General features: G+C 43.7%; 1 protein-coding gene across 1 annotated transcript in view; it reads right to left on the bottom strand.

Moving 5' to 3' along the window:
* Positions 1 to 27,795, bottom strand: part of LOC138611345 (disco-interacting protein 2 homolog C) — a 207,564-nt gene continuing 179,769 nt past the window's right edge. The window contains exons 24-37 of the mRNA XM_069684400.1: positions 23,214 to 23,294; positions 21,438 to 21,561; positions 18,662 to 18,783; positions 15,881 to 15,992; positions 15,424 to 15,533; positions 12,417 to 12,547; positions 11,491 to 11,659; positions 11,222 to 11,392; positions 7,735 to 7,796; positions 4,530 to 4,587; positions 4,369 to 4,443; positions 3,927 to 4,101; positions 2,999 to 3,122; positions 1 to 2,322 (exon numbers count right to left, since the gene is read on the bottom strand). Of these exons, the coding sequence (XP_069540501.1) occupies positions 2,070 to 2,322; positions 2,999 to 3,122; positions 3,927 to 4,101; positions 4,369 to 4,443; positions 4,530 to 4,587; positions 7,735 to 7,796; positions 11,222 to 11,392; positions 11,491 to 11,659; positions 12,417 to 12,547; positions 15,424 to 15,533; positions 15,881 to 15,992; positions 18,662 to 18,783; positions 21,438 to 21,561; positions 23,214 to 23,294 (1,767 nt within the window). The 3' untranslated portion in view covers positions 1 to 2,069. The remainder of the gene's footprint in view (positions 2,323 to 2,998; positions 3,123 to 3,926; positions 4,102 to 4,368; positions 4,444 to 4,529; positions 4,588 to 7,734; positions 7,797 to 11,221; positions 11,393 to 11,490; positions 11,660 to 12,416; positions 12,548 to 15,423; positions 15,534 to 15,880; positions 15,993 to 18,661; positions 18,784 to 21,437; positions 21,562 to 23,213; positions 23,295 to 27,795) is intronic.

The raw sequence follows: 27,795 nt of genomic DNA, 5'->3' as shown, positions 1-27,795 counted from the left end.
TTTATTTAATTGAAAGACTTTATGTCAACTGAAATAAGACATTTTAAAACCTTTAAAAAAAACATACGGGGACAAACATTCTGCTGATAAAAGAAAGAGAAACAAACAGTGAAGAAAGTGCTTTTTTTCCTGTTCAGAAAACATCCTCGAGTGGTGAACATTCTCGGTCCAAGAAGCTCCGACCTCAAAATCACAGGGTGAACGTCGTCCGCCTGCGACCTTTGACCTCCTCGGCAGCTCTGTGATGAGTTAAAGGGTCTCTGTTTAAAACGCCTTCTGCTTCCTGCGTCAGTCTTTTGTTCCTGTCGTGACATCGCTGTGTGAGCCCTGATTGATCTGTCCGTGGAAAAATATGAAGGACTTCTGACTCTGATATTTACAAAAGCAGTGGCTCCTAACCCGCCTGCTGCCTCTACTGGGACGCTGTCGACGAGGATTCACCATTTCCCAGCCGATGGTGCGAAAAGAAAAATAGTCCAGTACTGCTGTCGGTCTGTGAGAATCGAGGAGTTTCATTCCAGTTTATAAAGTCTAAACTCTATTCCCATTTTATTACATTTTAACAATCAGGAGACATGTTCATCCCCTGATCTTTGTTGTTGTTATTCCTCCCTGTCACCACTAGAGGTCAGCAAAGGATCATAGTTATGATGGTGCACAGTGTTTGTTTAATAGTTTAGGAAAGCATTTTTCCCCTGAATGAGATTTTAAAACGACAAACAACTCCCTAAATATTCTCTATTCCACTGGAATCCACTGATTCATGAGCTTCACATACTTCTGTTCTTCAATTGCTTTTAACAATTTCCATTCATCCATCCAACTAATTTAAATTCACTCAGAAAATTGTTTAAAAAATAAAGTGCACCATCGAGAAATTTGAGGTAAAGTTAAGGGCGGGAAAGACTCTTCAAGGACCAACGAATAAAAACATCTTTCCTTTGACTGTCGGGAGGAAACAGGTCCAAACTTTTACAGACTTAATCTAAAAACGTGATTTGCCGTTTTATTTTGAAACTCTTCATATAAAAACTGGAATAAAACTCCCCAAAGCTTCACTTATAAACTCCCATTTCAAACACTTCAGACCAACGTGAGGATAAAAAGCATCGCGTGTCCGTCTGGTGTGAATCCTTCGCTCGTCTTCTTATATAATCTGTAATCATAAATCTCTATCTCCCGCCATACGCTTGATGTGAGTGCTTCACTCCAGATAATACAACGCTTTTTTTTATATTAGCAAATATTCAAGAGCAAAACATTCTTGAACGTCTCATCATATACTTCTAAAAGAGAAACAAAATAAATTAAGTCAGTTTCTTTTTGTACATACTTACATGATATGAAGTTTTGTTTCGCTTCGTGTTGGTACGGAAAAATAAACGGAGTTGAAGGCTGCAGCTGTTAGTGTATGAAAATTAGCACACTGGTTTCCCGCTGAGAAGGGGCGGACGGATCAGAAAGTAAAGCTGAGTAAAAAAAATGTAACGCTTACAAAAAAAACATGAAACAAACGTGTAGTACCTCAAAGGACAGCGGCGATTCGTCCCCCTCAGAGCCCCACCCTCGTATCAAAACATATCGCGCTCTGTGTAATGGTTATCGTAAAAACGTAAAATCTCTGTTTTGCTACAGTTGTGTAAATTTCCTTTTCAAAAAATAGCCTTAACCTTTTTCTCCAGGACGTGTTAAAAAATGAACCAACCAAAAAACAGCAACGTCAGCAAAACACCAGGAGGAAAACGTAAAGTGAGCCACACGTAATCTTTGCTACGTTAACGATTGTCCTCTCCCGCCTCCGGGCGCACGAGTGCTACTTTCCGATTGAACATGGGGGTCGTTCTTGATCTCTGAATTAAAACCACAGCCTGAACTCTAAATATATCCACTTGATTTTGGGAGCTAGGTGGCGGCAGCTCATAATCCTGCCAGACAAAATTCAGGGCGACAAAGTCGTCTACCTCACGCCGCAACTCTGGTTTTATTCCTCTCAGTCTCAGGAGCAGACCGTTTTAGCATCTTCCTGAATAATCCGTCATCCACGTCCATATCGGCCACCAGGGGGCGTGTTACATGTTATAGGCCACGTAGATGGGGTCCAGCTGGTCGGCCAGGAAGCCGTCGCGCAGGTGCATGCGCTGCTTCTCGCCGCGGGAGTTAATGGGGATGACGCCGATGTCGACCACCACCACCACGCCCACGATCAGGTAGTGCTCCTCCAGCACCACGTTGGTGACCAGGGGGACCAGGTCCAGGGCCTCCTGCTCCGAGCCGTCCAGCTCCACCACCACCACCAGCAGGTTGGTCCACGTGAACACGGCGCTACAGGCACACGAGAAGAAGAAACATACACACAACTTATTTTTTCTCTGCAGGATCTCGCAGGTTTTTGATGATTATTGGAGCCAAAAAGACCAAATTTTAGCAGCAATTCCAACACTTTTCAGGAAAGTCTTACACCAATCTTTCCCGTCTAAAAGTGTTTGTGCAGTAAAAATGTACAGGTTGGTTGTGAATTCCTCGCAGTGCTCAGGCAAATTAAATGTCATGAATTGACCTCAAAGTGGCGCTGTAACCATTAAAGCTCCTTTTATCTGGTTATGAAACAGACTTAAATTAAAACTGATACTCACTAATGTCTGTTATAGCTGTCACCGGGCTGTGGAAGTGGAGGAAGCCACCGAGGCAGATTTTATTTACATATTCAACAACAAAATTTAACAGCGATTGATTAAAGAAAGATAAAAGACGCGCCGCCAAGCGCCAAGATCTATTTAAATGTCTCAAGTCAGTAAAACCAAGTTTTAAACCCAGAACTATTTGCAAACATTCCTCCAGTTGGACCAGTCTATGTGGACAAATTAAAGATCTCACACTAATTTTGCACAAACACACAGTAAATAGTTCCCTGAGGAACTGAAAGGGACGTGTGTTGTGGGTTAGAAAGCCTGCGAACACTCTGAAGGTCTGATCGTGTTAGCGTGGTGTTGTTGCTCACCACTCTGTGATGCTCTTGTGCGTCCTGATGACGGAGGTCTCGATGTCGATGGGGTGGTAACGCATCCCTCTCAGCTCCATGGCTTCCTCCAGAGCACCGACCACGTACAGGGCGTCATGCCGCTCTACACACACACGCACACACACACACACACACAGGTTATAACTGAACTTGGTTTGTGTTAGAACCCTTATTACAGATCTACTGTCTCTGATTGAAATGTTTCCAACAGAAAGATGACAATCCACGAGACAAGTGGACTAATGAGATGTCAATGAATTCAATTAAAATCGGCCGCATCTGAAGGAGCCTTAAAAATGGGACGGCCTTCAAAGACGGCCTTCGAAGGATGCAGCCCCTGAACTGTGACACAGCTTGTGCAAGCTCACATGACTGTGCTGCCATTTTGCTGCAGAACACATGCAGCAAAATTTGATCTAAATGCTTAATAATAATAAAAATAAAAGTAGACACAAACATAGAAACTGTAGGTAATGCAGCCACTTTTGGTAAACCTTGGTCCTATGTTTTTCCCCATTTTGGGGAAAATGACTCGTATGTACAAAATGTTTTCAGAATTGCTGCATCAGAATATTTGAGGGCTGTAACGGCTGCAACATAATCCCTGCAGGTAAAGGTGGCCGATCAAACTACATCCAAAGTTATTGCAGCTATTATAAACAAATAACACTGAAGTAAGTTTGATTATCAGAAGATAAAAAGCCTCTCAAACTGCATTTAGCCCGTCACATATCTCCCCTACGAGAACCAGACTAATGGATTCCCTCCAGGTCGGCATCCAATCCGCCCTGAGCCGTTTAATCCTGTCCTCCGCTGTGTTATACGAGAGCATTAAAGGTCAGTCTCAGCCGCATCAATCACACACACAGATATATCACACCCAAAATATCCAGGGTCATGTCCTCACCTCCGCTGGCGTCTGTCAGTTCGGTCCTGCGGAGGAAGCCCAGGTATCCGGTTCGAGCCCAGAGGGTCTGCGTGTCTCCGAAGCTCAGTCTGGAGTTGAAGTGGTCCGACTGCAGCGCCTCGTCCCCGTAGACGGTGAAGTAACCGCTGGCGTTGTGGCCGCTGTGCACCCAGATCTGCAAACAAAGAACATCAGCTGTTAGAGCAGGTGGAGCTCCTGTTACAGTTGTTCTTTATCGCTGCTGCTCCAATATTTAGCATATTAATATTTAAACTGTGTTATATGTTGTAGGATCCATCCATTATCTTTACTGCTTATCCTGTTCAGGGTCGCAGGGGGCTTTACTTTGTTATGAATTGGGGTATAAAGATCATATTTCTTTCAGATTGTCTTCATATTTTTCTGTCGTAAAAAGTGATTTATTGTTGAGAGTCAGACAAACCTCTCCCAGATGAGACTCTCCCATTGGTCCCTTTGTCTCTGGGTTGGCGATGATGATCCGGACTCCCGGTAGGATCTGTTCAGAAACGAGACAAATCATCAACCTTTAATTTATGCAATCACTTTAAATACAGTTGAAACCTATGAAGAATAAACCCTCACCTTCCCAGACTCCATCAGCGGCAGGCTGTGTGGTGACCCCCTCTCCACCAGTCTGACCCTGCAGAGCAAAAAAACATCTGCAGCGTTACTCAAATTAAAAACAATATTGTACAACAGTTCGTTCAGACCAAGTATTCTGATTGGACAAGAGGGATTCCATGAGCGGTGATATAGAGAACAACTTCACGGGGACCTTTCACTCTGTGTATCACTCCGCCTCAGCTAGGTGTTCTTATTTCACTGGTTGATGATAAATTAAAACAGATAAATGTACATGATAAAAACTGCTGATCTGTGGTCTCCTGTAGACACAGAGTGCAGGAGGATGTTGCTTGGCAACAACAGTCCAGTTTCAGTTAAGTTGTGGAACTAGTTGAGCACAAAGTAATCTGTTGTCGATTCTTCATGTTGACCAGTGTTGTAGTGGTCGAGTCCAGGACTCGGACTCAGGCAGTGATGACTCGGACTTGGACCCTGACTCGCGCATTGACAGCATTCGGACTTGGAAGATGGAGGACTCGGAGTTATTTATTGATAAGATACTGTTTTATTGTGTTGAATAATTTATCGAGTTTTGAGTGAGGGCTGTCACGTGTGTTCACCTGCCTGCGAGTTCGCTCGCCGTCTTGTTCAGCAACAGCTCCGGCTCCACGCATCGTGTGTTTCACACATGTCAGAAAGTTACCTGGATATTTTTTGGGGTGCAGGTGCACAAAAGGAATATCCGCATATGTGGATGATGTGTGACGTTAATAAAACCGAAGTTTAATGAACCGCTACGTTACTGTCACTGTACCTTCGTAGATATGTGTATGCAGCATTAGGAGTGTCGTGGCGATGCGCGGCTTGCAGTCATATCTCTGTGGAAAAACGTGGTCTTAAAAACAACATTTCTGATTATTAGCGGGTTGGTTGCAGGTATTTGAGAGTTTATTAGACACCTGCAGTGATCCCACCGCAGCAGAAAAGACGAGCGTGCCTCCCCGACGCAGTGCGCATTCACGCGTGACACACAGTGCTGTCCCTCCACTGATCATTTAAATCCTCAGACACACCGGATCAGTCAGAATCTAATTATAATTAAGATAAGTGTGTTTTCTACACATCATTATAAATCCTGAGCTCCATCAGAGCTGTCTTCAAAGTTTTATTTAAGATGCTAAACGTTTATTCAGTTCTCTCTGGAGTTTCCCGTCCTGTCAAAAAAACCCGGTTATAAACAGTTTCCTGTGTAAATGCAGTGACATCACTGCATACACATTTTAATATCTGCCTTTGATTTTATGAGCTGTCTGTTTTGCTTCATGACCTGTTTGTTTTGCTTTGCTGCCTCTGTAAAGCACTTTGTAACTTCGATTTTGAAAAGTGCTCTATAAATAAAGGTTATATTTACAATCACTGTAAACAGCTTCTCTGATCTTTTTAAGTTAATAGTTGAAGAAGACATTCATTGATCTTCACCCGAAAGCTGCTCAGCATCATTATTAATAATTTATTGATCATTTGGCTCCGTGTTTTAGCAACATCACACCCTCTAAGACCTGAGTACAAACATGGACTCACGGATGATGGAGAGTTAGTTTGATCATAATTAAACCTTGAGGACTCGGATTCTTCTTTCATGATGCGACTACAACACTGCTGTTAACTATTTGCCGCTTGTAGAACTGTTGTCTAATAAATATCACACTTGTGGTCGAGGTCATCACTCCCTCTCGTGTGATATTGCTTAATTACTTTTAATAACAAAGAAAATGGTGCAAAAACAATAATAATAATGAATAAATAAAAAATACGAATGTTTCTCCTGAGGAAAGCGACAGAAACGGTTGGAAAGATTACAGACAAGAAACACAGACGCCTGTTTAAATCAACAGTGCACACATGTAATCACACACGCTGACAGTTCTATTTAAACACAGCAGGACTGAACAGCCGCGCCGCGTCATGAGCTCAGACGTCTCTGGAGGAACACGCACGGCGGTCGCAGGCTGAGGACCATAATGATCTGCTGATCACAGAGGACAGGAAGTGTCTCAGACACTTTAGGGACTCCCAACGACATGTTTAAATTTACATTCACAGACTGCAGCTTTAATTATTTAATGGTCCAGTTTTTCTCACACTAAAGACATGAAATCTGACACGTATGTTGAGTCTACAAAGCGATTTGTTAAACTTCTGGTTGGTTCATGAATTCAAACTTCTCCTCTGAAACCCTGGGAAAGAAAGCCTGGAGTCCCCCGAGCTGCTATTTATGGTTTCACCCAGCATGAAATGTGACTCAGGCGGGGTTTGATGGGTTTAAAGGGCATCTTTCTCAGCAGAGCTGCCTGGGAGTCCTTTCAGCTTCTCATTATAGTCAAACTTTTAAGTATCAGCCAGGAGCTACAGTTTCTCGTAGCAAAAAACTGCTGTCAATAACAAGGTGGAGGGAAGGGAAAAAATGAACCTAAAATAAGCCAAATTATGTGCCAAAAAAAGAAAGAAAAAAATGTCACGTGCATAAGATAACGTCTCACGTGTCCTGTGAATCTTTAACGATTATGGACGGGGATCCTGGGAGTCTTACAAGACTTTAACATGATTAATCATTGCAATAAGTTATAATGTGTATAATCTTGAAGATTTTCATGTAAATAAATGTCTGTTAAGTCACCATCTGTCACTGAATGAGGTAACGCAATGGCGATGGAGCCTATGGCCCACTGATGTCACATGACTGTCTCTGTTAAGCCGCTTTCTCACTGGTCAATAAACCTGCTAACACCCGGCTTTTTTGCTTAGTGGGAAAGGTTACAGTCTGCATTCAGACCCGGGTCACATGACTCTGCAGTAGACCCGGGTAATTATCGCCTCGTCTCCGATCGGCATTGATGGGAACACAAAACCCGTGTCAACACGCTAATCTCCGCCCCCTTTCCGGCGCGATGCTATGCTCCGTCTGTAACTTCTGCGACTCCTCGCCATCTCAGCTACAAATTGCGCCGAAAACATCGTTCCAAATTTGTCAGCGCCGAGTTTGATGCACAGACTGAATGAGTCATAGATACAATAAAGCGCGTTTGTGACGTCAGACGGTGACGCAGAAGAAAAGAGATGGACAGGAGTATACTTCACTGGCAATGGGAAAAGAGATAATCTACATTATTAGCAGACAAAACAATAGATCAATAAACCCAGGTGTGTGGGTTGTTGCACTCACCTGTCATGCCGTAGCGCTCTCATATCAACAAACACAGTCGTGGGGTCGGGTCCTGAGGTGCCCTGAAACATGCAAACAACAACAGTTACCCCAGCAGGGTCACATAATGCCTGTTTATATAATAATTATACCATCTGCATGACATCCACTTATTCTACGACTACCACTACGTCTACTCCTACCACCAGGGCACAGTGGAGTGTACGGCTCGTGCATTAGTGCTCACAGAGACAAGCTTTCCCTCCGCAGCAGAGGGAAAAGCTTTTGGTTTGAGAACAAAGATGGGATCCCACAAAACCTCTACAGCATTTTACAGAATGGGAGGAGAGAACAAAGTGATGGCAACAGCAGAGGGAGGGTTTTAGAGGGAAATCAGCGAAACAAAACAAGGATTAGAATGAAAACAATAAAATCCCAGCATTTAAAAAAAAAAGGGTCCAAAAATCAGCTTGTACTGGGTCGACATGCAAAGAAAAAGTCACAATAAAAAGGGAGGAAAGGAGGGAAAAGTGACACCAAGCCAGGGGAAAAGAAAGATGGAAGACAGGGGTGAAGATGGCGTAGTGGAGTGATTTCATTGTGGTGCATAATCTCTTTGGCGGACGTATCTCTGCTCTGCATGCTCTTATGGAGTAAAACTCTACTTCTGTGTTGTTGCTCGGAGCAAATTCTAATTAAAAATCAAGACAGAGAAAAAAGAAAGAGATAAAGACCCCATGTTCCGACCTCTCTCTTCCTCCACCATCCCTCCCTCCCCCTTTTCTCTCTGTCAGAGGCGTTTGCAGAGCCCACCACCGGACACACAGCGGCATGCTGGGAGTCGGAAGCCCACACACCCAGAGCACACAATGGCAGAAAGCATCATCTCAACAGGCGAGCTGAACAGACCACTGCTCTAACTTTAAAACTCCACCAGAAGAAGAATATGTAGCTATTATTGGTAGTTTTCAACAAACCAATGGTGGCTTTGACAACTTTCTACTTTGGGTTACCATTGGAAACAATCCTAAGGCCCCGGTCACACCAGACAGCGGCACAACCTCGCGGATAAAGCCTTCCACCACATCCTGCCAAGATGTGTTGATTGATTCCTGTCTGATGGTTATCTGCACACTGTGCTGCATCACTTTTATTGAGCAGTTAACCTTTTATTTTAAAGATAATTTGTTACAAGGGGCCTTTCGTTTTCTTAAACATGTGTAACACTAGCAATGCAGTTGACATTTTAAAGTGTATTCCTCGGCCGTTTAAAAGTCAGCGCGCAATGCATCTCGTTGGATGGATACGTTGGGCCGCGAAGGATGCACCCGATGGATCCTTCGCGGCCCGGGAAACGGAGGACTCATTTGTCAGCTGCATCTGAAGGAGCCTTCGAAATGGGACAGCCTTCGATGCGCTTCTGTCACGCTATCAGCCTTTCGGCTGCAGCCCCTGGATTGGGACACAGCATATGGGTACAGTGGGTGCAGCTCTGATGGATGCACACCCTGTTGCGACTAAACCATCGTGCCAGCCACACGGAGCAAGGTCGGTGAGAAAATCACCGCTAGATGAAGAGAAAAGGACAGCAGATGGCGGGTCATGTATTCGGTAGGCACGTCCTGATTGGCTGGCTAAATTCATGCAGTTGAACACCTGAGCGTGATAATAGGAGAGTAGTACCCATAGAGTCCAGTAAGGTTGTAGCCTGTGTGAGATAGAACAGTGAATAAGAACGGTCTGCTCTCCAACACCTGTAGGCCGATTTTAAATTGATAAAGTCCCCTTTAAGACAGTCTGCTATTAGTCCATGATGCAGATTTCCCCTTTAAAGGTCATCAAAGTTGAACTGGGCGAGTAAAACTAACACACGCTGCAGCAACGCCACAGAAATGTCTTGATTTTTGTCCATTAATCTGTCATTTCGTCATGAATGCTGGTGTGACCAGGACCTGACCGTCTGAATCCAAGCTTTTCACAACTTCCACCTTAAAGGAAATATCTGACACTCTTTTTATGAGTTATCTGTAAAAACTGAGATCTAAAGCCAGCTGATGAGTGATGTGCTGACAGGCAGTGGGGTGATGCTGGTGGTTTTTGGGGGAGGTGGTGGGGGGGATTGATGGTGGTTCCCTACCTGGTCGGCAAGCTTTCCCAGCCTGTGAGGCTACAGCAGCAAAGAGGGGCGGAGGAGGAGGTAAGGAGGAGGGAGGGCGGAGACAAAACCAAGTATGAGATATGTGGGCGGGGTTATGATTTTTAAAAAAAAAGGAAGGAGGGAAGGAAGAAAAAATGTCAAATGGAAAACTCAAAGAGACAAAACAAGCAGAACTGAAACTAATGTTCAGCCAGATGTTAGTCCAGCCGTTTGAAGCTGAAAGGAACAGTTTTAGGCTACAGAGAAGTCGATCAATATACCGTGTTATATTAGTGTATATTGGCTGTTAATCAAAGGTAGGAGTCATGCAGGTAGAAATCATTGCTCTGTACGTTATATAGGCTTGAATATCTTATATCTTACCAGTTACACCTTTAATGTGACTTCATATGAACTTTGAAATAACTGTAATTGAACGATCCTTTCATTCCTCTCCAGTTTGTTCTTTGGCTTTGAGAAGCAAAAAAATCTCTCAAGGACAAATCTGGGTTAATGACCTGATTTGATCCTCTTCAGGTTGCAAATCATAAGCGAGATGATCAGCTTGAAATGGAAGGATGAGGCTGAACCCCGACAACAGAGAAATAGCTGATTCTCTCACACGTAGTTTGGTTTGGATGAGAAACAGAGGCGAAGGGAATGACTGAGGCTTTAATTTGGATGTTTTGCTGTTTCCTCCCTGACACCTGCAAAAGCTGTTTCTGGTTTAACACCCTGCATCGGCTAAAAGCTCAATCTTGCATTGACATCCATTTTTTTTTAACACTTCACAGCCGAATGTTAACAGGTTTTTAGTGCCCAGCTGTAAACTTACAATGCAGTACAAAGTTGCCAACATGTTCTCACTCCAAACGTGCCAAACGCAGCAGCTCGGTCGATGGCCCAACGCATCAAAATATGACGATCTCGGGACCCTTCCTACGTTAGTTTTCCACGCACATGGCCATGTTTATCACGTAAGAGCCACTCAGAAGGCAAAGGCAAAGGAAGAAGGCTACCTATATTGTCATATTTTGAAGCGTTGGGCCACTAACCAAGCAAACATATTTGACCAGCTGAGAGCGAGAGCTGGCTTTACCTATATACCCCAAAATGAAGTGTATGAAGAGAAATTAATAGCTGTATCTGCAAATCCAAAGAAAGGCCAAAATGTGCTGATTTACTGCACCGAGCATACTGGGACGCCTGGCAAAGCAGATCAAGCTAGCAGAGCGACTGTTTGCATCAAGACAGCCAATCAAGCTGCAGCAACCGCGACTTTCTGAACAGCTTTTTTGTACAATCAGGAAATACTCAAACAGAAGAATGATAGTTGCATCGTAGGAACCAAGAGGTGAAAGTCCAACCGACCTGCAAGCAGATTGCCAGGTTGACCCTGCAGCCGAAGGAGGTGCTGACAGCTCGAGGGTGGAGCCCCAGGTCCTTGAAGAGTTTGGAGAAGGACTGCGTCAGGGCGGTCCTGGGACGCTCCTCCGCAACGACCACACAGGTCCTGACGCGAGACAAGTCCAACCCTCGAGACTGAATGGGATAAGAAGGACGCAAAATGTATCTGTCACTGTTCTCTGTTGCATCTGTTACTGTTGAGTGTGATCTACAATACAGAGCATTCCCTTTACCTTCAGAGAGTCGGTCTGCAAGCCGAGACCCTTGGTGCAGAGCTCCATGACGCTGTAGGAGCAGAACGTGTCTCGGACTTTGTACTGACTGACGGCCGACAGCCAGAGAGCCGGGTTCACCTCCAGCTCGGACGGAGGGATCAGGATGGACTGGTGACCTGAGTAGACACTGCGGAGGGACGGCAGACAAGAGAGCGGCTGAGAATGGATATCCTACACAACATGACCCATGACTATGTGAAGGGGGCATGTTCAGGCTAACATAAGGTGTTAAAATACTTTGAGCTGCTTTAACCTTTCTGTCTTCATCTATCCTCACTGACTGGAGAGGATATTTAAGCAAAGTAAGTCAGAGATGTTAAGTCAGAGAGTTGTTACATCGCTCTCTTTAAAGCAACGGGACTCCACTGACAAAAAGTCACGTCACCTTGCAGAACATGGGAGTTGCTGGTCTACCGCTGCCTCGATGGTCAGTTTGTTTGTGTTCTCCTGTTGCTTCTGAGCTAACAATTTAAACACAACAATACAAACAAACGACTCAGTCAGCTCCTGCGTGCTGCAAGGTAAAAATCAAACTTTGTGTCAAAGCAGTCAGGTTGCTTTGAGAGGAGCGGTGTAACAGCTGCTTCTAGATAAAACACAGTATCGTAGCTAAACTAAAAGGTCCATCTCTGTAGGGAACCTTTCTGTTTTACATATCAGACATACAATCTGAGCCTGGCAGTGGAAACAAAACTTTAAGTGCATGTACTTTGACCTTGTGCACTTGCCCAGAAAGATTTCATTGCAGCCAGCTTTGCAGCTGCTGGCCGAATCAATCTACCAGAGCCACTTCAAAACCCTTACACAGGACCCAGATTTAAAAATACATTTACATAGTGCTTTTTTATTCCGTTTGCCTCCTTGCATGAGTGTGTTTATCTGACCTGCAAAGGCACCAGAGGACGAAGCCCAGGCCGCAGTACGGGTCCAGGCAGATGGCGACCTCCCTGGACGGGTAAAGCTCGCACTGCAGCTTGATGGAGCGGCAGAAGGCACTGGTGGCTGTGTGAGACATCTGAACAGCAGACAGAGACATGATACTCAGTAGATGTACGTTCACCAATACATTTGTTTGGTCCCAATATCTATATAGTGCGCAGAGGATCTGAATTTTTGCACTGGAGCGCCTGGGAACTGATCGTTTTAGTTTAGTAGTGTCAGGAAACAAGTGGGGATTTTCTCATTGATCTTTCCTCTTCGTTTTTTATGCACAAATAAGGGACAGAAAAGGTTGTTTACTCAGACACACAAAAGTTATTTAGTACACGAACTGTACGTCCAAAGTGCTTTAATTAACATAACAAACATTCACATATTTCAGCCTCTATGAGCTTGTTGTTTGTCTTCATGGTTTGGCACCAGCGCTCCCATTGCAGCGTTCACACTCCAGCATTGACTGATTTGCTCATTAAGAATGGTGATTAAACATAATTGAAGGGCAATTTAGCAGCACACGAGACAACATGCTGGCATTGTTTCCTCCTGCCCTGCTTTTCCTCTGAGCTGATTAGCGTGCGTCTCTCAAATCGTCATTAACGAGGCTTTTGTGGTGTTTTTAAATCGTGATAATGATGCAAAATGACATAGCAACAAGCGCTGATGGTTTAAGAAGAAATGTTTTATAAATCCAAATAATAATCCAGATAATAGAGGGCATGCACTGACGCTTCCTACTGGAACACGCCCCCTCAGTCGGACTGAGTGGCAAATCATCCTGCAACATGGCTGCCTGCAGCCGGGGAAACAACAGCAGCACGTTTTTCACGGTCATTAGCAGCGCGTTCCCGTTGTTGCATGTGTTTTTGAATTTGCATCGTTTCTGAATTAGCAGCCTGGTTCTTCTAATGGAAACGGTTAGGGCTGTTGCAGCATGATTGCTCTCGTCGACCACCATATAAGACAGGTTAAAGTAACGGCTCCTTCATTCCTACAGTTTACCAAAGACAAAGTGATCCGTGGACGTTGACATGTGGCCTTGACGCTTGGTCGTACTTCAGGATTTGTGTGCGCAAATTAAAGTTTATTTTCATCTCTGCACAGGACGTGATGTCATCATTACTTTCAACAAGTGACTCATGGTAGACTAGTAGTGTGATTCAGTCACCTATAAGGATGCTAATAATAAACAGAATTTCTATATATTTTGTAAAAACTTTGAAAGTTATCTGGCTCACTGTCTGCTTGCTTTTTGGAGTACCCCGTTATAAGGAGAAATACGTTCTTGGAGAGCCAACGCTGTCTGAACATCCCCCCTTTAGTTTGTAGAACACGAGGCTCATCAACAGATGGTTTTAATACATGCTGACTAAAACTCTGCAGTTACACAGAATATTAATGAAAGATGCTGATATTTAAATGATCAGAGGTCAGTACAGAATAACTTAAGGTTTGATTTCAACCAGAAATCCAACATATTTGACACAAAATTGCAAACACGAATCCACGTTTCAGTGCCTGATTCCAGCCGTCTCTCTGGATCGAAGTGATCCATTAGCTTCTCTTGTCTTTAGCTCTCAGTCGTCTGTTAAAAGATCTCTCCGACTTCTCCGATCTGTTTGTACAGCAGTACAGAGTCTTTTTTTGTGTTTTCTAGAGAAGAAACTGAGAGGTATCACTCCAGCTAAATATGGGGAAATACAGCCAATACCCAAAGAACATTTTCTGCCTGAGCTTTATTATTTAGCAAACTGAGAGTTTACATTTTCAGCTTTCTTTCGCCATAACTTAAAGGGCCAGTTCGCCGATTTTCAACCTCAGTCCTATCATGCAGTTATGGGGAGCTAATGCCATTATGGTAGGAAAGAAAAGCAATTTTGCTCCGTGCCTTTGGAGGACGCTATCTGCTTCTCCAACTGGCCTTGGAAAACTGGAGGCCAGGGAGCTTGTCCAACACTTCCTCAATCGAGGACGCCCGCCTCCGATGTCATGTCTCGTTCAAAATCGTCAGGTTTGAAATGTGGACTGCAGATCTGAAGATTTATTAGACGATCCACCGGTATTTTCTTGGCATATGTCAGATTCTGTACCGCTCTGAAACACTGCCTGCAGTAGAAACGATAGTTTTTCACTCCAGCATCTCTCACTCCCCTTCAGAGGGAGGGGCGCAATGCATGGTGGGTGTTGTAGGAATGTAGAATGGGCGAAACCACGAGCTGTTTGTACAACTTTCTCCACAGCTATGCCGCCAATTTCAAATATTATTGCTTCTATCGACTACAGAGAACACCAGCTTTGACTGACAGAGGCTTTTTCCAGGGGCGAACTGCTCCTTTAAAGACAATGACAGATCTTAAGAGTGGTCGTATTTCCCCTTTGAAAACGTAATTATACCCTTAAACTTGACTTCAAAGTAAGTTTACTGTCAGGGAACAGATAAATCTTCTCTATCTGCTCTCTCTGAGCGCCTGTTAGCAGAGAGAGAAAAGGTTCAGCGCTGATGGATAAGGAACAAACAAGAAAAGGTCTTGTTTAATACAATTTGGCTTGTGTGAAATCAAACACACACACACACACACACACACACACAGCATCAGAGAAACAATGAGAAGAGTGCAGGATGCAGGTTTGTTTTGCTGCAGCAGAATCAATAGTAGCTTTAATCTTTAAAACGCCACCACCACCTATTTACACACCTCCAACACTCTGCAGCACTGTACACCCTTATTTTGTGTAGGAAGCCTATGTTGATCTTCTGCTTATGTTTAAATAAATATATCTTTGCAAGTAAGTTTGTCTCTCGTTGTCTTGGTATGTCCTCTTGTGGACAAAGTGCACAAAAATAGATATTGGAATAGTTTGAACCTTTGTGTTTTTTTAGAAGGAATAATCAAACGTCATTTTGGGCCCATTTTGACAGCACTAGTGCGTTTGCATGTGTGTGTGTGTGTTTACCTTGACACCAGCGAGCATGCCGGTGGTGGAGACACTGAAGTCCAGGTAGGCCAGCGTGTCGGGGTTGGACGGTTTATACAGCAGAGGAGGTTTCTTCTTTGGCAAATCATCTGCAGAGATAAATTCGCCTGCTTCCATCAGAGCTGCTTTAAAATGCAGTTCATGTACGAAACCATGTCCATTAATTCAGAATACAATGTTTTTTGTAGTTTGTCTCTCTTTTGTTCTCTGTTGTCAATGTTTCAGAGCTTAATCAGCTGGATTACTTTGCCTTTACCTACATTGTGTTCTCTTTGTCTCGTTGTAGCATATATTCTAACCGTGCAGAAGTTTCCTTTTTGTTTTAAACTTTGTAGAAAAAGCATCGCAATACTTTACGTTCTTTAGAGTTAGAAAGAGACTGAACACAGCTGTAAAGGAGGAAGATCAATGATAAAGTGTGTTTGTGTGTGCGTACCTGTGTCCATGACCGGGGGCCAGGTCCGGACGTCCACGGCGGCCGACGCCTCCTTCGACCTCAGCAGCTTACAGATGAGCTGTGTGGTCATCACACACACCGAGCGGCTCACCTGAAACAGGACCAGACAACTTCAACGTGCAGGAAGCAGTGAAAGAAACTTTACATCCCGTGTTATCCAGCAGTGTGGAAGAGTAAGCGTCACTTCAAATCGCCCCCTGAAACAAAACTGTTAAACTCAGCTGCTCGTGAGATTTATAGGCGAGTCGCTGCAGCTCTGACCTCCTACATCGCCTCCTGCCAGCTCTCCTAAAAGATGAACGAGCCTCGTCGTTATTCACCGCTCACATTCATTCATTCATGTTGTTTCCAGACTGCTGGCATCTTTCCCGGTTTCTGTCCAACCCTTTCACCCTTTGCTCTGGCTTTCTTTGGTTTTCCAAATTAGCTGAGTTGTTTCACAGCTAGAAGGCTGATTTGTTTCTCAAAGTCAGGGTCCTGTAGAGCTTTGGGATGCTGAATGATGAACATAAGGTTATAGTTCCCTAAACTTAAATATGTCTTGTAATTACAGACACATATTATGCCACTTTCAGCTGTTTTAAAACACGTCCAATGGGCTCTGAGAGAGCTCTCTGTCCTCCCAGTTTCTTCCTGCATTCACTGTGTGCTGTTTAGAGTGGGCGGGGATGACATGTTAATGAGGCGCTGCTCTGATTGGCTGCCTGATCGCTCGGGCTCCGGGGGAGGTTACAGCGAGGAAAACAATTAAACAAACATGGCAGCCACTCCTGGAGAACCACTGGCGGGATCAAATGTAGTTAGACCGCACATGTTTGATCCTGACACTGACCCCGAACAGGAAGTGAAGTGTTGCGGCAACGGTTACAGCAGGATGTCATTTAGCGGTAGGTAGAAATTTCAATGTGTTCTTTCTGTGGTTGCCTCGGCTACATTAGCGGCTAGACAAACCTCGACATCTCTGAGTCTGCAGTAGTGAAGTACAACAATGGCGGCTGACGTGCACTGACAGCAGAGGGGACAACGCCTGTTATTACGTAACAACAGGAGCACATGCTTTCCTACGAGGCCCGCTATGGAAACAACCCGGAGGCTTTCCACAGTCTGATGACTAAAGTCTATATGTACACTACCAGTCAAAAGTTTGGACACACTTTCCCATTCACTTGTATGAGAAAATGTGTCCAAACTTTTGACTGGTAGTGTATGTGAAAGGAAAAACATGTTTTCCACAATAGGAGACCTTTAATATGAAAGATGTTTTGGTGCAAAGGAGGTGACGACAGTGACACTACTTTGAAAGCATAACCTTGCTTAACTACCAACCACTTCACACCTGCACCTGACCACTGTAGCTGGATACTTTTTCCAACTTTGCTGGCCACATGGGAATATTTGATTTGGAAGAAGGATAAATGTTGTTTACAGTAAAACTAAAGTTAATTTTACACAAACCAATAAATAGTAGAACCAGAGGTAAAAACATATTTTTGCTGTGGTCTCTTCATTATTTCCGGAGCTGTATTTTTTGGCCGTTGCCTTATTAAGTTAGGACAGTGGAGAGAGTCGGAAATGTGGGAAGGGAGAGTGGGGACGACATGCAGCAAAGGGCCGAGTGTAGGAGCCGAACCCGGGGCCTCTGCGTCGAGGACTGAGCCTCTCTACATGGGACACACTCTTTAACCGCTGAGCTAAACTGGCGCCCCGTCAGGATTTAATATAAGTAATTTATCGATCTTGTCTGCATGACTTATTTTCACGTAATCGTGTCTCTTTAAAGCCCAGTTCAGATCAATAATTCACAACGCAACAGAACAGTTTTAGAATGGTGCAGAGAAAATCGCAGCGGTGTGAGCCGGTTAGTTGCAGAGCGTCTGAAGCCGTTGTGTGGAGTTGCAGAAGATGTGACTTGTCAAACCTCCAAATGCAGTTTTAGAACGGAATGATGTAGTTATTTCACTTCAGCCAATCAGGAAACAGCATAAATTGGCGTAGGCACGCTGCCTCTGGCGCTGCAGTAGCCAAAGACGGCTCCAGATCCTCTCTTTCCAAACTCTGTGTCTTAGACGTTTATTAATCAGTGTTACAGCTAACATTGTGAGCATGTCACTGTCACTGTCATACATTTGTTTTTATAACAGAAATCCAGCTAGTTAATTCATGTAACCTAGGCCTAATACTAACGTTATAGTAGTAACGCAGAAGTAGAGGGGGTATGTCAGTGCGTCGTTGCTATGGAGACGGTCAGCTGTGTGTGTTGCGTTCCGTGGCTTTGATGTGAACGGCCCAGTTTTAGAACGTTTATGATCAGACGTCGGGGGGATTCTTTTGGCAGTTGCATCCAGTCTTGTGCAGTTTTGCATCCTCTTAAGGCCAGTTCAGATCAATGATTCGCAACAACAGATGTTCTTGTCTGGGTGTGGGAACATTTACAAAACACCTACTGCTTATAATATCTCATAAACCCTGTTATAAGTTAACGTGCATGATAATAAACATTAATAATGACTGTAAGAAAGCCTCATAATATATTATAGACATGATTATATTAGAAAGTTTTACCACACACACACACACACACACACACACACACACACACATATATATATATAATCTTTTTCCGGTGCATTCTAGCTGTGAAATTGTTTGTTATTTCAGGTCTCTACATTCAGTCTTTTAAAGCTCACATTCAGGATGACAGCATAGTTAGCATAGTTAGTTAGTTTATAGAATAGTTGGCAATGTGTTCTTTGTTTTTACCTCAACGATCATCTTGACGGTGGGCAGCGTGGTGGCGATGTTCTGCGGGTGAGGCGGTCGCACCGTGATCGGCACACAACCGGCGTACAGACAGCCGTAAAACGCCACGATGAGGTCGATACCTGGAGGAGGGAAGAGGAGGAAGAGAAAGAAGAGAGAGATGTGGATGGAGATGGGAGAGGGAGGTGAGGATGAGTGTGTGGGGAATAGAGAGGGGAGAAAAGAGGAAGAGGATGGAGAAGGGAAGGAATGAGAAGTGAGGGAGAAAAGAAGGGAGGAAGATTGAAATTAATAGGATACAGGAAAGGGTAGGAGAAAGACAGAGGGTGAGGCAAAGTGAGGGAGGTAAGATGGGAAGGGGGGAGAAAAGGGAGAGAGGAGAATAGGAGAGGAGAAGGAGAATAGGAGACAAAACACACACACACACACACACACACAGGTTAAGTATTGAGCAGAGATTAATTGAATGCTGCTTTAAGACAATCTCCTCGAGTCGGGGAATCGGTCCTGCACGGCTGCGTGATGGACACGACGATCTGTGTCTCAGAGGGAAATTACAACTCTCTCCGTTCTACTTAATTTTCCCCGCAGCGCTCTCTCTTCGATCCGACTGAGCTGCTCCGGACGTCTTTGTCGTGTCACTCCTCATTTAAAAACATCCAGAGTTCGTCCTTGCTTACACGTCAGCGGCAGAGTTAAAGGACCTTTACAACGTTCAGGCACACTTTGGTCCGTTTAGTACAAATCATGTGTTCTTCTAAATCTAACAAACTATTTGTTTAACTTTTATCTCACTAGTATGACGGATATTTCAGGGTTTTGTCACAATGTCTGCAAAACCACGTCTTATTTATGATACAGGCTTTTCAGAGCAATCTGCACTTATAATCTGCACCTTAACAGACACCTGAAAATTAAATGACGGTAATGCAATGAGTTTAAATTTGAGACTATTAAACCTTCTGTCATCATGAAGTAATAATTCACCAAATTGTATTTTTATAAGGATAAGAAAAGACCAAGGAGAGCTTCAGGAGCTAGATTATGATTTTTAGTAAATGGGCTAACGGACGACATCACATCACTCTGATCCTGCTTCACTACATCGTCTTCCCGTTACTTTTAGAATTGATTATAAGTTGTACTGATCACTTTTAAAGCACGCATGGGTCCGGCTCCAAGTTACACTGCAGAATTGTCGTTCTGTTGCTTGGAGCTGTCGTCTCTCTTTCATGAGCTTTCTGATCCTCAAACTACTAGTCTTTAATGAGTCAATCCATGATAACAAATCCAACACTCGACGTCTTCTTGTGATTATTTATCCATGTTGGAAAACTGTTAGTCCTCCACTTAGCCACTTCCTGGTGTCTTTAAGGGCGGGTTCACACCAGCCTTGTTTAGTCCGATTGAAGCGAACCCTGGAACCCTTGTCCCCTCGGTGCAGTTCGTTTACGTGGTGTGAACGCCGGAATCAAACTCTAGTGCGGACCAAACAACCGGACCATGGTCCGCTACAAAAGACAGGTCTCGGCCCGTTTCCAAACGAACCACGGTCCGGTTTGATTCTGGTGAGAGTGTAAACAGACTTAAAGCAGGACCTAATAAAGGAAGCAAAGCATAAAACTGTGTATTGTAGTTTACGGGTGCTGACATTTGCAGAGACACGCAGCGAGATGAGAAGAGGACAGACATGGGGGAGCAATGTCGGTTAAAAGTAAAAAACTCAGACGACAAAACATTAAAGTCTGCGATCGTGTTGAGCGTGATTGATCAGTGTGCTCTCTCTCTTTGTTTACTTGTGGGAGTTTTCCCACATGGAAATTCTGACCAATCAGAGAGCAGTTTCCCCGCGCATCAAAACTTTTGGTCCGGTGGTAAAAGCTGCCGTGTGAACACAAACCAAACTGGAGGCAAAATGCAACTTTGTAACAATCTGGTCTTTAATTGGGACCAAACTAACAGACTTTAGGTGTGAATGCGCCGTAAATTTCCACCAATCAGAGGCTCTGTTACAGATGTGGGTCAGTGTTGATCTTAAAGAGTGTTGTCTATTATCAGAGGTTTTATACAAGCGTAGCACCTGAAATAACAGGTAGATCAGCTTAAATGTGATAAATAATGAGCAGATTCTTCTTTGGGCAGATTGATAGCATCGAAATACACATGCACAGTGCAAAATTACTGCTCCATGATCATTACCTTTAGTTTCATTTCATTTGTTCAAACTTTTGCTATGTTTGAAATCGGATACTATAGACTGCGCATACTGCGTTAGGCGGTAGTATGTAGTACGGAGCTGTTCAAATTTATTTTGCAGTATGCAACGCTAGGCGCCAGTTTCCGGTTTTGGAAAGAGGGAGTAAACAACAGCCTGCCAATAACAAACAGCTGCTACTTAGCTATAGCGCCCCCTTTTTGTAAATTGTGCTTTTGTTTTCATACTGCATACTACATTTTAGCGATGGTATTTGGCATCTTGACACAGAAATTGGCAGGAAATGATGGCTTTGTTGGAGCATTTGTTGGAGCATTTGTAGCTCACAGTGGATGTGTTAGCCTGAAAAAAAACCTTGCAACTTGCAAAGCAACCGCAATCAGAAAAAGCTGCAAAAACCTGGAGGGAATGTATCATGTATTCCGTACATTTATTAAAAAGGACGAGCAATATTGGCTGGGTAGGATCAGCCTTTTCGATCCTACCTGATCCCTTCACATCTTGATAAATATTCACATACGTCTTGTAGCAGCCTCATGCTGATCTGTAGTCAGAGTTTACCTGGAGGGTAGACCAGTGCTACGTGGTCTCCGTCCTGCAGGTGGCCCCGTTCAGCCAGCATGCCGGCGATCTTCTCTGCCCTTTTATGAAGCTGGACACAAGTCAGAGAGCTGGCTATCGTACCCTGCAGGAGGTCACACACACACACACACACACACACAGACAGATGATTGACACATCCAATCAGCAGCGAGTATCAGCAGATGTCATGTCATATTTTCCGTTGCAGCATCACGTTGCTGAACAGCTGTAAACAAACCGGCGGATCATATTGCCATTATGCAAACTAACAAAGCTGTCACACAGAGGCGATCAGAGCGCAATCTCATACAAGAACTCAATCACAGGAGTCACGACGCCTTCCTGCCGGGGATGCTGTTTTGTATTCTTTCATATGAACAGAAAAAATGAGTAAAGGTGCCGTAAATTATTCTAATTCTGCAAACACTGTGTAAGGAAAACAAGCTGCAGCTGTAAAACAAGGACATGATTCTTTGTGCCTTGTTCATAACTCATATCAGAGTGAGACCACCACAGAAAAACCTCAAAGTTGTATGTTTAAGCTAAACATGCACTCAACGACCTGCAGTTAAACGGTGGGTTCTGGTATGTTCAAATCCTGGCTCTATGTTTTACATATTTCGGTAGATAAAGAGAGTTTTGGGGAATTTCAGTGTACTTTAAGACAAACTTTAAATACATTTTTGTCATCTAAAAAGTGGGCTGTGTCCTACACACTGCTGCGTCCAATTACACCAAAATCCAGAGAGACGTATTTTACTGTATTTTGCTCTGCATTAAACTGTTTCCGTCTCCTATTAACAACATGCCACAGTGCATAACTTGACTGTTGCTAACGCTTCGTCACAGACATGCACCATCATGATCGCCATTGCAGCCGCCACCCTCACTTTAATAAACGTTAGCGTAGGCTGCCAGCTAACGCTAGCTACAGCACTGGGAACTAGCAGTACTGCAAAGCTCGACATGGTGAGACAGATGGTAGGCTGTAATTTGTGTGTGTTTTGAATGTGTTTTATATGAAGATATATTATAACAGTGTTGAACAAACGTGTTTACAGGTTTTTATTAATAAATAGCTTTAGAAAACCTTTTCACAACTTTAAGATGACCCTACATATGTCTTAAATTTGTGACAGAGAAAAGGTAAGCCTCTCCATTCATTCATTTAAACATATTTTAGACGATCAATTCATTGGTTCACTTACAATAGCTGCATTTAGTTAAACATTTAATGAGAGTCTCGGCTCCGACCGCATCACTCCTCACAGATTTATTTACATGCAGATTTTTGAGGAGTGATGAGATAATCTCTGAAACCCTCCTAGTCGGAGCCTGCAGGTGGGCGCTGGGGCTGAAAGTCAGAGTGCAGTACTGGTGCAGGCCAGTGGGGGGCAATGACAGAGCAGAGGGAGAGAGCGGAAATCTCGCAGCTGAAATAGACTTGTTGTCTGCCTGAACTAGCTCGCAGGCGTCGCCCCTTAAAATGAAATAACATTTTGTTCCTTTATAGTCACTAATGACACAGCTAAATTACATACATAGCTCATCTCATCTAAGAAGCTTGTACGTAGGAAAGTTTGTATGAAATGAGACGTTTTTTAAGAAAATAATGGTGAATTGCACTTAAGAACATTCTTAAGAAGTTTTATCTTAAGAATATGTTTGTGAATCCGGCTGCCTTTAATTTGCTGTACAGGATTTACATATTGGCCCACGCATCAGTGTTTGTGTGTGTGTGTTGTGACGTCTCACCCTGGAGTTGAGCAGTGTGTACAGGACGTGGTCTGGAGTGGTCTGGGCTCTCCACTGTAATACCTCGGACAGGAAGAGGAACTGAAAACACAAACACAAAGCAGGAACAGTGAGACCGGGGGACGACACGCAAACACACAAATATGCATAAGAAAACACACACGCACACACGTCCATGCTGAAAATGTGTTGCTGGAAACACAGAGCCAAAAAACACTGATCTTTCATCCCACATTTTTTACTTTGCATGTGCTCGTTTGGTTAAGTTGTAATGTCTCACTTTGGTACTCCTCACACACAGGACGAGCTCTACTGACAGAAAGGTGAAGTCAAAGGTCATAACATTTCTTTACTTTGAACTAGAGCACATACTTTGTGACGTTAAGTCCAAGTACTTTACTTTCTGCTCCTCAAAGCTTCAACACAGGCTCAATACTTAGATTAAATACATCTGAGGGGAATTACTGCTTATCTCTAATTCGAATCATTGCGTGCCGCCTTTCCAACATTTTCAAGTGGATGTGCAATTACACGTCGAAAAGCTGATTCTTTGGTGTATCCATCAGTGCATATCGACGGAAGCCCTAATGGGACATGCATCCGTACATTTGATTTACTCTGCTTTCCCTTGTTAACCAGTTGTTTTCGAGATAACAAGAAAAAAGTCGAGATCCCGAGAAAACAACCAGAAATTGCTCGTTATCGCGGGAAACAGAGAAAATAAAATGTAAGGATGTATGTCCGAAACATGACATATTAAGATGTCTTGTGAATGTGATATACGTGACCTACAGTGAGGGTGTTGTAGCTACATGGATAAAAGTGAACCATCCAACATGGCCGACGATATCGAAGCAGATTCAGAGCAGAATAAAATCCCCCCTCCAGCTGATTTACACAATGAAGCAACGTTAATGTTCATTACTTTCTGTCTTTAATCGTATTTGAAGTTGGAATGATTTCAGTTCAGTTTAAACATGAGGTGAAGTTCAGTTAACAGTCTGTAGAAGTGTCCTCTTACTTTCTCACTGTGAATACTAATTCATTTCAGAGCCTGGACTTTAAACACTCTTTCATGCAGTATTAATCAGTACTTTTTAGTTTACAGGAGTACTTTTTAAACGAGTATTTGTACTTCTCGTGAATAAAGCTTAACACTGCACGTGAGTTCATTATAATCTGCCCCAGAGACTGCTGCCTCAGTTTTCAGGTTGTTAATTTAAGTGTCTCTGTTGTACAGGAACCCTTTCAGCAGTGTACATAACCCACAGCGTTCTCCTGCTGAAAACATCACTCAGCTCCTCGTCGGCCGACGTTTCCTGTTTCACTGTTTAAACTCGTGTAGTCGACCAAACACTCTCTCGTCTACACTTCACCAGCTCCGTGCAGCGCAAATCTCTCCGGGTTTAAAGATTTAGAGACGCTTTTTCTCCCCCGATGGAAACATCACTCAGCAGCTTGTCGGCTCGACTCTGAGCTTTCATGAAACTTTCATAAAAGCAAATGAAAGTCTGCTTCATTTCCAGTTTTCTCAGCTTCCTGCCTCACACATTAAAATCCAGGCTGCGTTCAGTGCAATGAACCAGCTGCCTAACAGTGTCAATGCTGAGAGTCACAAGTGAGCTCTTAAAGGTATAATAAAGAGGATGTTTCCTTGCATTTTGTCAACTACACAATCAAACTGGGCCCCCCCTCCTGGGCTCTTCCTCACCAGAAGCTCACTCTCACTCTCTCGTGTGAGAACACGGCCACCCCGCCGAGCTAACACCAACAGCATCACGGTTACGTTTGCGCTAGCATGCTAACTGCTGGTTAGCTTGTCCTACCCGGTTTGAGGCGCCTACCTGTCCAACAGACAGAAGGCCAACTCTGCGTCGCTCTTTCGCCATGTTCGCCGGTCTGAATGGGGCCCAGCTGCAAATTTGAACCACTCCCACACTCACCTATACGCTGTGATCGGCTCAGGGAACCACAACAGCGCCCCTCCTGAAAACGTCCCGTGCAAAGCAAAACAACAGAATAGATGCAGAGGGAAGGGTCTCACAAGGGTCTGCACACACACTCACCAACACACAAAGTCTTGACCATGTTGTACAAAATCTCAGTGATAAAACAGGACCGTCACTCAAAACCTCCCCAGAACCGTCTTAAAAAACAAGAATACAGGGAAATTAAATGTTATAATTTTCTGTCTCTTTTTCAAAGTTTCTTGTAGCCACATGATTTTGGGACTTTGCTGAAACACCGGTGCCCCCAAAACGGCTCGTCAGCGTTTGTCTCATGACGTATTTCATGTTTCGGGCAAGTGATGTTAAGCGAGCAGCAAAGAGGTCATGAAACGCTGCGCCGCAAAGCAACACAACTAACTTGTTGAGGCAGCTGAAAAAACAGCAGCACCCCATCCACCCAATACTTCAATGATAACCTATATTTCTCATATATTCTGCTATCACAAAACCCCCCACTACTATAAAATGCTCTTTGTGGTGTGTGCTGTGATGTAAGAGAAGCCGTGACCTCGAGTTAAACTCCCACAGCTGGACTGCAGAACAGAGACAGAACGAACTGGAACCTGCCTGCAGATAAAACCCCCTGTTATCTGTATGAGAGGACTGGCATGTTAAATACCGACACAAAGACCCTCTGTCTGCCGAGTGTGTGTGTGTGTGTTTTAAATTCCAGGCTGTTGATACAATCTGGTCTCATACAGTTGAGTTTTGTCGGTTTGTGAGCGCCGGTGTTGAATTCTCATGTTAATACTCGAGACGTCTGCAGCTCAGGTTGTGTCAGGTTTCATTATCAGACATGACGATCACTTCACTGAAACCGAACACATCGACCACCTGCCAGGTACTGAACTTCACATCACTTAAATCTACCCGAATAAAAGAGTTAAAACATGAAAGAAGCATCAACCGAGGCCGATCACCCTGACCTTATCTATATTTACAGATTCTACATAAAAAAGTAGAATCTGTAGACGCGACCGGATATAAGTACGGGAAGTTTTCTGGTTTCCGTTCGTAGTACGGTTGTAGTCAGCGTAGTATTGACTAATCACGTATCAGCAGGCTTCAGCGTATGCAGGAAAAACAGTCCGTGTGGAGAGCAGTTATTGGTTTATTCTCAGGGACAATGCACATTAATCAACATCACTGTAAAAGTGCCGGTGTTAGCCAAAAAGCTAATTTTAACTGCTGTCCCTCGGCCTGATGTAAAACCCACGACATATAAAAAACAGAACAGGAAAAGGCAAAACGTGAACAGCTCAACACGCTATAAAAAGCTTAAGACAATAAGGCAGCATCATGCAAAGTGGGACATATGAGCAACAATAACTACGAGACAATAAAGAGGACAATCAGCACAAGTAGTTTAAACATGACACACAAAATCACAAATGCCCTGATGAGCCCTGATATAGCTGCATTTATTTTGTTAAAAAAAGGCTTTAATTGAACGAACTGTGGAGGGAATATTTTCCTCGCTCTGCAGCCTGCTGGTCATTTTGCTCCACTATTATACTGTTGTGTTTTGTGATGTTGACATACTGTGATGTTTTGTTCCATCTTAGGTACAAACTGCACTATTTTTCATAAAGTAAGTCGTTGAAAAACGTCAGAAATTTGGGTCGCAATTTGTCATTAAGGAGGTGGTGGGTCCTGAGACGAGACCAGTTAAGAACCACTGATCTAGACATTGAGTTGCCACGGGCAGATTGCCCCCTGACTTTACCTGTTGCAACCATAGACTGCATGAAAAGATGGACAACTTGAAAGCTCCCTAAAAGTGAAGTCAAAACATTTTGAGCGCCCCCTGCTGACTGGCTGCAGTATAGGTCATAGAGCCCGCCTCCTCCATGTTAACAGATGGGACATGAGTCAAACTATAAAATCAAAATACACGTCAAATACATTTTTCTCAAACATGGTTTCTGTCATTATAGTTAGTTCTTATCATGCTGATTTATGTCCAAGGGTTCATTTTTCTGACACGTTCACTTTTAATTAGTGATGCTGTCAAAAGGATGATTGACAGCTCTGTCGACAAATACGGCTCCTGCAGCCGATCAGTTCCGGATTAGCAGTCACTGAAGTTTCCATACCTGTGAACGTTAACCTCAGACCAACACAAGAAGCTGTTCTGCTGTTAAACACGGCGCCGTGCGGGATCCTTGCTGTTTTTTTGGTAAGTTAAGTGTGTGTCTTGGTTAGTGGAAGTGGTTACAGCAGCACCACCGGCCGATCTCTACTGCGCCGACTCTGGCTCCAAATGATGTCACCATCGCAAGATGGCAGCGCCTATCACAGGGGCTATTTTGGCATCAATTCTGTACAATGACAGCAGATGGAGACGCGTTGTCCATCTATATATACAGTTATTGGTTTCTACCCTAAGAAACTGATAAGTCACTTATTTTTCGGGGGAATTTGACATCTTCAGAGCAGAAATCACACTTTCCAGTTTCCAGTGTTTTCAGTCGAATTTCTTCTTTGACTTCAGTATTTCATCCTCCATAGCTTCTAGTCTGCTTGAGGTATTAAACTGAACTCTGATAAAGTAAGAAAACTTTGACGATAAA

The sequence above is a fragment of the Semicossyphus pulcher genome, unplaced genomic scaffold (assembly GCF_022749685.1).
Source record: "Semicossyphus pulcher isolate SPU_LCO1_2020_fin unplaced genomic scaffold, fSemPul1.0.p SCAF_7, whole genome shotgun sequence".
NCBI lineage: Eukaryota > Metazoa > Chordata > Actinopteri > Labriformes > Labridae > Semicossyphus > Semicossyphus pulcher.
This window is presented reverse-complemented; position numbering and strand designations above follow the sequence as displayed.